This window comes from Heterodontus francisci, chromosome 11 (assembly GCF_036365525.1).
Source record: "Heterodontus francisci isolate sHetFra1 chromosome 11, sHetFra1.hap1, whole genome shotgun sequence".
NCBI classification, from domain to species: domain Eukaryota; kingdom Metazoa; phylum Chordata; class Chondrichthyes; order Heterodontiformes; family Heterodontidae; genus Heterodontus; species Heterodontus francisci.
Window position 1 is genome coordinate 92406023 of NC_090381.1, and position 13943 is coordinate 92419965.

Below are 13943 nucleotides of genomic sequence, written 5' to 3' on the forward strand. Positions count from 1 at the left end.
GACTTGTCAACCTACAGCTCCAACAATTTGTTCAATACCACTTCCCTGGTGATTGTAATTTTCTTGAGTTCCTTCCTCTCTTCCATTTCCTCACTCCCAGCTAATACTGGGGTGTTACTTGTATCCTCAATAGTGAATACCGATGCAAAATATCTGTTCAATTCATCTGCCATCTCCTTTTTAATTCCCCAGACTCACTTTCTAAAGGACCAATGCTCACTTTGATAACTTTCCTTTTTTAAATATCTATAGAAAATCTTACTATCTGTCTTTATGGCCAGAAGTTTACGCCACCCCAGCGAGTCGGAGTGGCGTAAAATGGAGTGGGAGGCTCCGGGAGGCCTACCTGACACACTCCCGCCTCCACCTCACTTTACTTAAGTAGCCACTTAACGGCCTTCACCCACCTCCACGGGGATTTCACCCATGGCAAGTGGGCATCCGGGAGATGTGAAAGGCCGCCAGTAAAATCTTGGGGGGGGGGAGGCCGACAAATGGGCACAGGGTGCCCAATTGAGGGCCACGCCTACTTCTCCAACCACCCCAGGTCCCGAGACACCCCCCCCCCCCCCCCTGCAAACAATCATCCTTGTGTTACTGGAGCGCAACTGATTAGTCGGCAAGGCACCCTTAACTTACCTGGACTCCTGGCTACATGTCCTCGGCACATGTCCAGTGGCACTGCAGGGACTAAGAGCTGCCAGCCCGATGATTGGCTGGCAGCTCAATAAGGCGGGACTTCCTCCCTCAAGTGGGTGGAAGTCCCGCCTTGGAAAAATTAAAGCCCAGAGAGCTGTAAACTGCAGGACGGATCCCTGGGCCAGGTGGAAGCGGGTTCGCCACTGACTTTTACATCGGTGGCCAGCTCCCGTCCGCCCGACATAAAATCCAGGCCTATATTTCTAGTTAGCTTTCTCTCCTACTCTAAGTTTACCTTCCTCATCAATCTTTAAGTCATTCTTTGCTGTTTTTTATATTCTGTCCAATCTTCTGACCTGCCTCCCATCTTTACGCAATTAAAGGCTTTTTGTCTAAATTTGATACTATCTTTAACTGTTATAGTTAACCACGGATGGTGGGTCCCACCCTTGGGATTTTTCTTTTTCGTTGAAATGTATCTATTCTGTGTATTCTGAAATATCATCTTAAATGTCTGCAACTGCATCGTTATTGACCTATCCCTTAACCTGATTTGCCAGTTCACTTTTGCTAGCTCTGCTTTCATGCCCTCACAGTTGCCCTTATTTAAGTTTGAAATACTAGTCTTGGACCCACTCTTCTCTCCCTCAAACTGAATGTAAGATTCAATCATGTTATGATCGCTGCTACCTCGTGGCACCTTTATGTATGAGGTCATTAATCCTATCTCATTGTACAATACCAGGTCTATTATAGCCTGCTCTCTGGCTCCAGAGTGTATTGTTCCAAGAAATTATTCTGGAAACATTCTATGTACTCCTGATCTAGTCTACCTCTGCCCATCTGATTTTTCCAGTCTATATTTAGATTAAAATCCCCCATAATTATCGCTGTATCTTTCTGACAAGCTGCCATGATTTCTTCCTTTTATACCCCGTCCTACAGCGTGGTTAATGTTAGTTGGCCATTCCCAAAAGTGACTTCTTGCCTTTATGATTTCTCATCTCTACCCAAACTTCTTCTGTATCCTGGTCTCCTGAAGTTAGATCACCCCTCTCTATTGTGCTAATACCGTCATTAATTAACAAAGCTATCCCTCCACCTTTTCCTAGCTTACTGTCCTTCCAAATGCTATGTACCCTTCAATATTCACCTGTCATTCTTCGAAACTCTAGAGAATACAGGTCCAGTTTCCTCAATCTCTCCTCATAAGACAATCCTACCATCCCAGGGATTAGTCTAGTGGGTCTCCGTTGTAGCGGCAACAGGCAAGAGGAGCCAGGATATAAAGAGCCGAGGCCCAAGACCAGAAGCAGCGGCAGTGAGAGTGGGAACAGGCGAGAGGAGCCGCGATATAAAGAGCCGAGACCAGAAGCAGCGGCAGCAGTTAGAGCGCTCTGTTCTGTTCAGTGGACCTCTTGACCAGCAATGATCAAAGTGTGACGTCACAGGAGAGTTGGTAAGTGATTGGTGGATATTCTTCCGTGTCTCTCTTTGTTTTGCCCAAGTGATTTAAATCAGACGACATTACAGGTTAAGAGTACACTTAAATAATTTTTGTTTTGTAAAATAATCAAATAGAATAGAGGTGGCTGGGCAGGTGATGTGTTGCAGCTGTAGTATGAGGGAGCTTGTGAACGCTGGTGCGATCTACGGTGATCATCTCTGCTGCAAGTGTTGGCTGCTCGAGGAACTTCGGCTTAGAGTTGGTGAGCTGGAGTCCGAGCTGCGGACACTGCGACACATCAGGGAGGGGGAGAGTTACCTGGACACTGTTTCAGGAGACAGTCACACCCCCTTAGACTAATTCCATCCATTCTGATCCGTGGTCAGGACAGGAGGGTGTGACTGTGAGTGAGGCAGGTATGGGGATCCAGAATTTAGCTTTGGAGGAGCCTTAGCCAGTGCCCTTATCCAATAGGTATGAGGTTCTTGCTCCCAGTGTGGACGAGGGCATAGACTGCAGGGAGGATGAGCGAACTAACCACAGCACTGTGGTTCAGAGTGCCATTCAAGTGGGGGGAGAAATGTAGTTGTAGTAGGGGATAGCATAGTTGGTGGAATAGATACTGTTCTCTGCAAGAAAGACGAGAGTCCCGAAGGCTATGTTGCCCATCTGGTGCCAAGGTTAAGGAGATCTCTTCTGGTCTGGTGAGGAACCTGGAGTGGGAAGGAAGGGATCCAGTTGTCGTGGTCCATGTAGGAAACAACGACGGAGGTAGGACTAGGAAAGACGTTCTGCTGAGTGAGCAGCTTGGGGCTAAATTAAAAATCAGAACCTCAAAGGTAATAATCTCCAGATTATTACCTGAGCCACGTGAAAATAGGCATAGGGTAAATAAGATTAGTGAGGTAAATGCGTGGCTCAAAAGATATTGGTGTGGGAGAAATGGGTTCCAATTCATGGGACACTGGCACCAGTACTGGGGAAAGAGAGAGCTGTTCCGTTGGGATGGGCTTCACTTCAACCATGCTGGGACCAGTGTCCTGGTGAATCGTATAACTAGGGTTGTAGATAAGGCTTTAAACTAAATAGTGGGGTGGGGGGGTGGAGGGTTCAATTGAAAGTAAGTTCAAAAAGTCGATAAATAACGACAGAGTAGAGGTGCAGGGTAGTGAAGGGGCATGCATCAATCAGGGTGTGATAGGAAGGGACAGAGAATGCAAGCATAAGAGCACAGCAGAAATTAGAACCAGAGTAGGTAAAAAGTCAAAGCTTAAGGCTCTTTATCTGAATGCACATAGTATTTGTAACAAAATAGATGAGCTGACGGCACAGATAGAAACAAATGAATATGATTTGATAGCTATCACAGAGATGTGGTTACAGAATGACCAGGACTGGAAACTCAATGTTCAAGGATATACGATGTTCCAGAAGAATAGGCAGAAAGGAAAAGGAGGTGGGGTAGCTTTGTTATTAAAGGAAGGGATCAGTGCAGTTGTAAGTAATGATATAGGTGTAATAGATCGGGGTGGAAATAAGGAATAGCAAGGGAAAGAAATCACGGGTAGGAGTTAGGCCCCAAGGAGTTGCCTCTCTGTAGGAAAAAATATTAATCAGGAAATAATGGAGGCATGTAAGAAGGGCATTGCAATTATCATGGGTGATTTTAATCTGCATACAGACTGGACAAATCAAATTGGCAAGGGGAGCATGGAAGATGAATTTGTAGAGTGCATCAGGGATTGTGTCTTAGACCAATATGTTGCAGAACCTACCCGGGAACAGGCTATTTTAGATTTGAAATGTGTAATGAGGTAGGATTAGTAAGAGATCTCGTAGTTAAGGATCCTCTAGGGGAAAGTGATCATAACATAGTAGAATTTCAAATTCAGTTTGAGGGTGAGCAACTCTGGTCTCAAACCAGCGTCTTCGACTTTAAAAAAGGGCGATTACAGAGGTATGAAGAAAGAGTTGTCTAAAGCGGCCTGGGAAAATGGACTACAGGGAAAGTCAGTAGATGAGCAGTGGCAGACCTTTAAGCAGATATTCCATAACCCTCAGCAAACATTTATTCCGGTCAGAAGGAAGGACTCGATGAGAACGATGAACCACCCGTGGATAACAAAGGAAGTTAAAGAGAGTCTTAAATCAAAAACAAAGGCGTACAAAGCAGCGAAAGCTCGCGGTAGACCAGAGGATTGGGAATTTTTTAGAAACCAACAGCAGATGACTAAAGTACTAATAAAGAGGGAGAAAATTGGTTGAGTAAATTGGCAAGAAATATAAAAACAAACAGTAAGAGCTTCTACAGGTATATAAAAAGGAGAGTAGCTAAAGTAAAGCATAGAAAAAACATAGAAAATAGGGGCAGGAGTAGGCCATTTGGCACTTCGAGCCTGCTCCGCCATTCTTTATGATCATGGCTGATCATCCAACTCAGTAACCTGTTCCCACTTTCCCCCCATACCCTTTGATCCCTTTAGATCCAAGAGCTATATCTAACTCCTTCTTGAAAACATACAATGTTTTGGCCTCAACTGCTTTCTGTGGTAGCGAGTTTCACAGACTCACCACTCTCTGGGTGAAGAAATTTCTATTCATCTCCGTCCTGAAAGGTTTACCCCGTATCCTTAGACTATGACCCCTGGTTCTGGACTCCCCCACCATCGGGAACATCCTTCCTGCATCTACCCTGTCAAGTCCTGTTAGAATTTTATAGGTTTCTATGAGATCCCCCCTCCCTCTTCTGAACTCCAGTGAATATACTCCTAACCGACTCAATCTCTCCTCATAGGTCAGACCCGCCATCCCAGGAATCAGTCTGGTAAACCTTCGCTGCACTCCCTCTATATCAAGAACATCCTTCCTCAGATAAGGAGACCAAAACTGCACACAATATTACATGTGTGGCCTCACCATGGCCCTGTATAATTGCGGCAAGACTTCCCTGCTCCGGTATTCGATTCCTGTTGCTATGAAGGCCAACATACCATTTGTCTTTTTTACCGCCTGTTGCACCTGCATGTGCTTACCTTCAGCGACTGGTGTCCAAGAACACCCAGGTCTCGCTGCATATTCCCTTCTCTCAGTTTATAGCCATTCAGATAATAACCTGCCTTCCTGTTTTTGCTACCAAAGTGGATAACCTCACATTTATCCACATTATACTGCACCTGCCATGCATTAGCCCACTCACTCAACTTGTCCAAATCACCCTGAAGCCTCTTTGCATCCTCCTCACAACTCACCCTCACACCCAGTTTTGTGTCATCTGCAAATTTGGAGATATTACATTTAGTTTCCTCATCTAAATCATTAATATATATTGTGACTAGCTGGGGTCCTGTCAGTAATTGCATGCTGCTGATGTAACAGCCATTTACTGGCTGCAGGAAGAGTAGTAGCAGTTAGGAAGGCCAGTTTTTTTCAACAAAGTGTATGTGCCAGTTTAGTTTTCTGGCAATGCTGGCTGCAAGAGATTGCACTTTGAAAACTAACCGTGCAAAATGAACATAAAAACTGTTTTGCGCACTGCTGAGAAGAGTTTCCTACCTACTTGCTATCCATTTCAGCATGTTTCAATTTACATACAAATAGCTGTCAATCAACATTAACAACTATGCAGTTACTCAATCATACATCCATCATTTCAAATGGACAGTTGATTGCACAACTGAACATTAGGTGATAATATTTTGATTCAGTTGGTCTCAGATTCTGCAAGCAGAATAAAGGAGCAAATTTTAAAATTGTAAATGTTGGGAGGCGGAACATGAACTCCACTCCTCCATGAACTGAACTAAATGAGCGGTCATATAAAAGTGCCTTTTTTTTTGCTTCTTTACTGTTATGCTGTTCTCCAACTCCTGAAAACTTTGCAGTAGAGTAAGAAATAAGGTTCTGCCTTATTCAGATTTTAGTTTCAGATAATGAAACAACTGTGTATTCAAACTCAGCAGCAAGTGGCAGTTGTCAACCTAACAGCTTGACCCTACTAACTGTCGATGAACTTCCTCTGGCAGCAGTATCAAAAGCAAAGTATGGTGGCACAGTGCATTACAACATCCATAAACTGCCTCTTAAAATAACCAGGCATCCTATCTATCATCATGGCATTCATAACAGCAGTACTGTGGCATCAAATATAAACGTTGTACTGAACTAAAGCGCAAATTCTCAAAGGCAACTATACATTATAATTTTCACAGGAGTGCTCCAAATACGTTGTGTTGAACATCATACCTAATTTTCCAAAGGTTTCCAGTCAACTAAGGCTCCACACCAAGGGTTTTGTTCTCTTCTGGGGCTCTGGGGGGGTGGGGTGCCAGAAGCTCAGAACGACGGCGGCCCGCCACGGAACCAGACGCTGGGATTGCTGGGCCCAATCTTCCTGGCAGCGGGGAAGCTCTGTGGCGGGCCCTCCGCTGCTCTGCGACGGGACCCAATTGTATATATTTAAATTGCCTGTTTGCATGAATTAAAATGAAAACCGGAGCGATCTTACCTGCAGTTCCGAATTTTCAGCGTGATGTGCGGCACTCACGCGCCTTCACTTTTCTGTCCAGGGAAAGCTGACGTCACTGAGGTGGGGAAGAGGGAACTCTGCATTTTTAGTGTAGTAGGGGGGCGTGGGGGGGGGGGGGGGGGTGGGGGTGGGGGTGGCGGGGGAAGGTGTGAACTCTGCATTGGTAGTGTATTTGGGGGTGGGAAACAGGACAAATATGCATTTTTGCTACAGTTGTGGGGGAGGTGGGGGCAACTCTGCAGTATCTTCAAAGGGCTGGCTTAAAAAATGGAACCAATGCCTGCGCAGAAACAATTGACGCTGCTCATGGCGTTGCCAAGGCCACCCCGTCACATGATTGAGGGGGGCGGCCGCCCTGCATATGATGATGAGCTGCCGGGCTCAAGATCGCCGCGGCGTGGTGGTGCGCAGCCCGTGTGTGCCGGCCGCCATCTTTTACGCCTGCTGCGGAACCACAAGATTCAGCCCCAATTCAGCTTTTAAATGCTTAACCAAAGGACATGCCACAATATCAACATCGTGCTGGGGAATCTCATGTGGCATTGCACAGTAAGTCAAATAATTTGGTGTCTCTCTCACCTTTTATGTTATGTTGTTTTTTTCTCTATCTTTTTCTGTGTCTGTCTTTCTCTCGTGCTTCACTCTTGCCATTTTCTTACAAAGTTCCATTGTATTTACAGCAGAGAAGGGTCATTCAACCCAACTGGTCCAGCTATGCATGAGCGTCCTGCCACCCCTCTTCTAACTCCATCAACATATCCTTCTATTCCTTTCTCACTCGTGTGCTTATCTAGTTTGCCCTTAAATGCATCTATGCTATTTGCCTCAACTACTCCTTGTGGTAGTGAGTTCCACATTCTAACCACTCTTTTGGTAAAGAAGTGTCTCCTGAATTCCCTGTTGTATTTATTAGTGGCTATCGTGTAATTGTGGCCCATAATTCTAGTCTTGCCTGAAAGAGGAAACATCTTGTCTGTCTACCTTATCAAACCCTTTCATAATCTTGTATCAGGTCACCCTTCTGTCTTTTTTTTCTCCTCTCTTTTCAAGACTGGGGGGGATGATGGGTGGAATGGTAAGTTGTCACAGGAAAACGAGCCCAGCTGTATTTCCCACTGCAGGTTGTGGGGAATGTACAGTCTGCAGTCTTCTAGTAACTTTTTTACTCATCCCCTACCCCCATCACTCATGTCTACCCTTTACCCCTAGTCTCACAACATCCCTTCAACTTCCCACTACCCCTTTCTCTCTCCGCCCACTCAGTCCCACCTCCTCTGGTCTTAGTTTGAAACTGAATACCAGAAGTGAAAATCATGTTACACTGCTGGACATAACGTATTCTTTTATAAGACTCAACAGTGAGTTTTTCAATGGAAAAGCATATCCGTGAATAATATTTTAAATGCCTTGCTTGTAGCAGGCACTTCCTGTACATGTTGTACTTTTCCGGCACGCCTTCCTGAAAACCCAATTATTTTAGGATGATATATTTTCCAATTCATGTGAGCAATGCCAGGAGATATTTGCCCATGTAATAGTAAATATTTAAGTGACGAGGAGAAATGCTGCTGTTCTTGCAACATGCAGCGTAATAAAGCAGCATCTGATTTGTGGGAGTCTGCCATCTGTCGTCCACCAGGATACCCACCACTAGAGTGGGAGGTGTTGGGGGGAGGGATGTAAACTTAGTAAATCTATTCTGTGGACTCAACCTGTAAAAATAATGAAGAATGATGCAGACTAAAGAGTGTTTCAAAAATATGGCCTATCTCTGTAAAAGTGATAACACAGAAGCAAGAAATAACATAATCCAGTATATCATATTTCAGCACAGTTGTAAGCTGGGCTAAAACTAGTTTAGTAGTACTCTTTTTGCTATTCCTTGGTCATGTTAGTAATGAAAACCCTTTTTGAATAAGGTTACATGCAATTTGTCTAAATGAAAATTTAGTTACTGTATTTACATATGCTTGGCTCCTGGTAGGTGAATATTTCTCTGATCGTGTGTTGAGTTAAGCTTTCCTATTAGCCTTTTCTAGGAGCTGAATATACAATTGGAAATTGTATCTTATCTGGTATTTAAACTGAAGAGACTACCCAACAAAAGTGGCTCACTGCTTTGTTTGATATGAAGTGCTGTGCTAGTCTTTTTAAGTCTGTGACTGTGAGTATGATGCTATAATGTGTATTCAAACTTGTTCCTGCTACATTTATTGCACAATGTGGGTTGGGGAAAAAACACATGAGCAAAAACCATATTGACAGGAACTAACTGTCTTCCTCTTTCTTGTTACATCTGTTCCTGCCCTTATGTCTCTAACCTACTAATCTATACCTGACAGTAGGAAAGAAAAAGGTGAGAGGACAGCTATAATTTAAGAGCAGACATTATCCCTTTTAAGTGTTTGACACTGGCAAAATCAGTGCCTGTATCTCCTTGCTTCTCCATAAAACACAGCAGTGATGCATAATTTTTTTTCTCAGTTTCTTTACAGAGGTAACAGGGAAAAGAGATTCCTGTTAAATGCGTCTAAATAAAATACAAAAGTGTTTGTGCTAAGTACATATTGTTCAGAGAGCATTTCAAAGTAGATTTGCAATTTGTTAGTCATCATCCCAGAATGTGCCTACATACCACTTTTTATTTTATTTTTACAATTTAGTGCACTTCAGCAAGTTTAAGTTCTCAATTCATTCAGGATTATTAGGAATTCCATTGGTCATTCATTCCACAAAACATTCGGTGATGAACAAACAGCCAAAGAAACTGCTGGCAGTGGGCAGTTAATCCTTGCCTCATTTACTAATCCAGCTCAACAATGCAATGATTGCTGGTGTACATTGCCTTAGCCTCTTTGTAGTGGTTTTTAAATGCATTTCTTGAACAATAACAAAATCTGCTTATTGTGCGGAAGGCTTTGTTGACTGCATTATTGTCGCAGATTTTAACTAATCTCCTAAAGTTTGTTGACACTGCCACCTGTTGACAAAATGAAGACTTGCTCAGATGCCAGATCTCAATGTACCTGTTTCGAACCTTGATTGTGATCTTAGAAGGATGTGTAAAGAACAAGATTGGGAGCTTCATCTCCAAGAAAGAATGGGCTTTTGCTATTTTTTTTATATCGTGACCTGGCGGCTAGTTCAACAGCAACATTTACATGGTTTCTCTGCTCATCCTTCTGACCAGGGTGAGGGTCTGTGGTATCTGGAAAATAAATGGGGTGATAATTTTCTAAAAGAAATATGGTGTGTATATATAGATGTATATAATATACCCACACCTATGTCTCCAGCTCTCTTCAGTCTGCTGGTTGCATTGAGTTAGGTAAGATAGTGCAAAACTGGCAGTAGCTGTTCAGTGGCTTTGTCTTGGACAATAATGCACTGAGTTGAACAGTGCACTATTGAATTACATTGTGCCAAATAAGAACATCCTGTATTAGCTTGTATTGCACTGGAATGGAAGGTATTGTGTTAGAAAGCACAGGCTATTTGAGATCTAGAATTGTGTAATCAGACAGGGTTAATTAGAAATCATAGTAAAGGATTCTCTGAAGGGTGATCATAATATAATGGAATTTCATTTGGAGTTTGAGAGTGATGTGGTTAAGTCTGAAAGGGTCTTCAATTTCAATTAAATCCAATTACATAGGTATGAGGGATGAGTTGGCTAAGATAGAATGGTAGATTAGATTAAAAGATATGGTGAACATTTAAAGAAATAATTTATAATTCTCAATTCCTTAGAGGAATAAAAAGTTCATGGGAAACATGGTCCAACTGTAGCTAACTAGAGATAAAGGATAGGATTAGATTACAATGTTGCCCAAAAGAATAGTAAGCCTGAGGTTTGGGAGGGTTTTAGAAATTAGCAAAGGATGACTAACAAATTGATGAGGGAAAAAATAGGATATGAGTAAAATAGTAACAAATATAAAAACAGATTGTAAGAGCTTTACAAGTATGTAAAAAGAAAGTGATTAGTGAAAGTAGGGGCAGAGAGAGAAGAAATTATAATGAGGAATAAGAAATGGCAGAGCCGTTAAACAAATATTGTCTATTCAACTTCATGGTGGAAGACAAAAAATATACCTGAAATTGTGGGGAACCAAGGGTCTAATAAGAGTGAGGAACTTAGAGTCAGAGTTATACAGCACAGAAACGGGCCCTTCGGCCCATTGTGTCTGTGCCGGCCATCAAACACCTATCTATTCTTATCTCATTTTCCAGCACTTGGCCCGTAGCCTTGTACGCTATGGCTTTTCAGGTGCTCATCTAAATACTAAAATGTTGTGAGGGTTCCTGCCTCTACCACCCCTTCAGGCAGTGTGTTCCAGATTCCAACCACCCTCTGGGTGAAAATAATTTTCCTCAAATTCCCTCTAAACCTTGTGCCCCTTACCTTAAATCTATGCCCCTTAGTCTTCCTATCTACCCTATCTATGCCCCTCATAATTTTGTATACCTCAATCAGATCTCCCCTCAGCCTTCTCTGCTCTAAGGAAAACAACCCTAGCCTATCCAGTCTCTCTTCATAGCTGAAATGCTCCAGCCCAGGCAACATCCTGGTGAATCTCCTCTGCACCCTCTCCAGTGCAATCACATCCTTCCTATAGTGTGGTGACCAAAACAGTACACAAGTCTCCAGCTGTGGCCTAACTAGTGTTTTATACAGCTCCAACCTAACCTCCCTGCTCTTATATCTAAGCCTCTTCTAATAAAGGTAAGTATCCCATATGCCTTCCTAACCACCTTTTATCTACCTGTGCTGCTGCCTGCGGTGATCTATGGACAGGTACACCAAGGTCCATTTGACCCTCTGTACTTCCCAGGGTCCTACCACCCATTGTATATTCCCTTGCCTTGCTAGTCCACCCAAAATGCATCACCTCACACTTCTCGGGATTAGATTTCATTTGCCACTGCTCTGCCCATCTGACCAGCCCATCTATATCGTCCTGTATTCTAAGGCTTTCCTCCTCACTATTTACGACACCATCAATTTTTCTGTCACCTGCAAACTTACTGATCATGTCTCCTATATTCGCATCTAAATCATTTCTGTACTACAAACAGTAAGGGTCCCAGGACCGATCCCTGCGGTACCCCACTGGTCACAGGCTTTCAATTGCAAAAACAACCCTCGACCATCACCCTCTGCCTCCTGCCACTAAGCCAATTTTGGATCTACTTTGCCAAATTGCCCTGGATCCCACGGGCTCTTACCTTCTTCACCAATCTCCCATGCAGGACCTTATCAAAAGCCTTACTGAAGTCCATGTAGACTACATCAACTGCTTTATCCTCATCTACACATCTAGTCACCTCATCGAAAAATTCAATCATGTTTGTTAGACATGATCTCTCCCTGACAAAGCCATGCTGACTATCCTTGATTAATCCTGCCCCTCAGAATTTTTTCCAATAGTTTCCCTACCACTGATGTTAGACTCACCGGCCATAATTACCTGGTTTATCCCTGCTACCCTTCTTGAATAATGTTACCACATTCGCTGTCCTCCAGTCCTCTGGCACCCCTCCTGTGACCAGGGAGGATTTGAAATTTTGTGTCAGCCCCTGCTATCTCCTCCCTTGCCTCACATATCAGCCTGGGATACATCTCATCTGGGCCTGGGGATTTATCCACTTTTAAGCCAGCTAAAACCTCAATGCTAATTTGTTCGAGTATATCACAGTTCCCCTCCCTGATCTCTACACCTACATTGTCCTTCTACATAGTGAACACAGATAAAAAGTAATAATTTCAAACCTCACCTACATCCTCCGGCTCCACACACACATTTCCACTTTTCTGCCTAATGGACCCTACTCTTTCCCTGGTTATTTATCCTCTTGCCCTTAATATATTTTTTAATACGCCTTGGGATTTTCCTTTATCATGCCCCCTCTTTGCTCTCCTAATTACTTTTTAAGTACCCCCTCTACATTTTCTATACTCCTCTAGGGCCTCCGCTGTTTTCAGCCCCCTGAATCTGCCATAAGCCTCCTTTTTTTTTTTTCCTTATCCAACCCTCTATATCCCTAGACATCCAGGGTTCCCTGGACTTGTTGGTCCTACCCTTCACCTTTACGGGAACATGTTGACCCTGAACATTCTATTTCCTTTTTGAATGACTCCCACTAGTCTGATGTAGACTTTCCTACAAGTAGCTGTTCCCAGTCCACTTTGGAAAGATTCTGTTTTATCATATTGAAATTGGCCTTCCCCCAATTCAATACCTTTTATTTCTGGTCCATCTTTGTCCTTTTCCATAACTACCTTAAATCTTACAGAATTATGGTCACTATCTCCAAAATGCTCCCCACTGACACTTCTACCACTTGTCTGGCTTCATTCCCTAGGATTAGGTCCAGTACCGCCCTTCTCTTGTAGGACTTTCTATGTAAAGGCCTGCTATCTGACCCAAACCCGATGGGACCTGACAACATGTGTCGGGTTCGGGTCGGGTGGCGCTTCTGGGTCCGGCATTCAGGCTCAGGTAGGGCCGGGTCAGACGCGCTCTGTCATAGGTAAGTGGCTCCAATGTTAATTTAATTTTTTGACTAGAAAGGTGGTTTCGTTAGTTATTTTAAGATTGTGCAGATTAGCAACAAAGTGAAAAACGGAAGGTAAGTTAACTGTTGGTCGGGTCGGGTGCAGGAAAAAGTGGAAGGACTCTGGCCGGGTCAGGTTTGGGTCAGATGTGGTTCTGTCTGGCTCGGGTCGGGTTTTTTTTTTTGCAGACCCAAGCAGGCTTTTATTTCTATGTGCTGGTTCAGAAAGCCCTCCTGTATGCACTTTAAGAATTCCGTCCCCTTTAAGCCTTTTGCACTAAGACTATCCCAGTTAATATTGGAGAAGTTCAAATCCCCTACTATTATTACTCTATTATTTTTGCACCTCTCTGAGATTTGCCTACATTTCTGCTCCTCTATCTCTCCGACTGGAGGCCTGTAGTAAACTCCCACCCAAGTGATTGCCCCCTTTTTTGTTTTTAAGTTCTACCCACATGGCCTCATTAGAAGAATAATCTAAGATAGCATCCCTCCTTACTGCAGTAATTGACTCCTTGATCAATAGTGCAATGCTGCCTCCGCTTTTACACCCCCGCCCCTGTCACGCATGAAGATTCTATATCCTGGAATATCGAGCTGCCAGTCCTGCCCTTCCCTCAACCATGTCTGTGATGGCAATAATAGCATATTCCCATGTGTTAAGCAACACCCTCAATTCATCTACCTTACTTGTAAGACTCCTTGCGTTAAAATAGATGCAATCCAGCGTTGCATTATTAGCTTGTGCCTTAATGGTCTATATTTGCTCTGCCT

General features: G+C 43.5%; 1 protein-coding gene across 7 annotated transcripts in view; it reads left to right on the forward strand.

Moving 5' to 3' along the window:
• Positions 1-13943, forward strand: part of rhbdd1 (rhomboid domain containing 1) — a 145719-nt gene that overhangs the window by 70351 nt on the left and 61425 nt on the right. Inside the window, exon 7 of one of the 7 annotated variants that reach the window (XM_068042497.1) lies at positions 1815-2093. The exons of 5 other annotated variants lie outside the window; for them this stretch is intronic. In XM_068042497.1, the coding sequence (XP_067898598.1) occupies positions 1815-1882 (68 nt within the window). In that variant the 3' untranslated portion in view covers positions 1883-2093. Of the gene's footprint in view, positions 1-1814; positions 2094-8640; positions 8673-13943 lie in introns of those variants that run through there. One more of the 7 variants, XM_068042499.1, reaches the window with a different exon arrangement.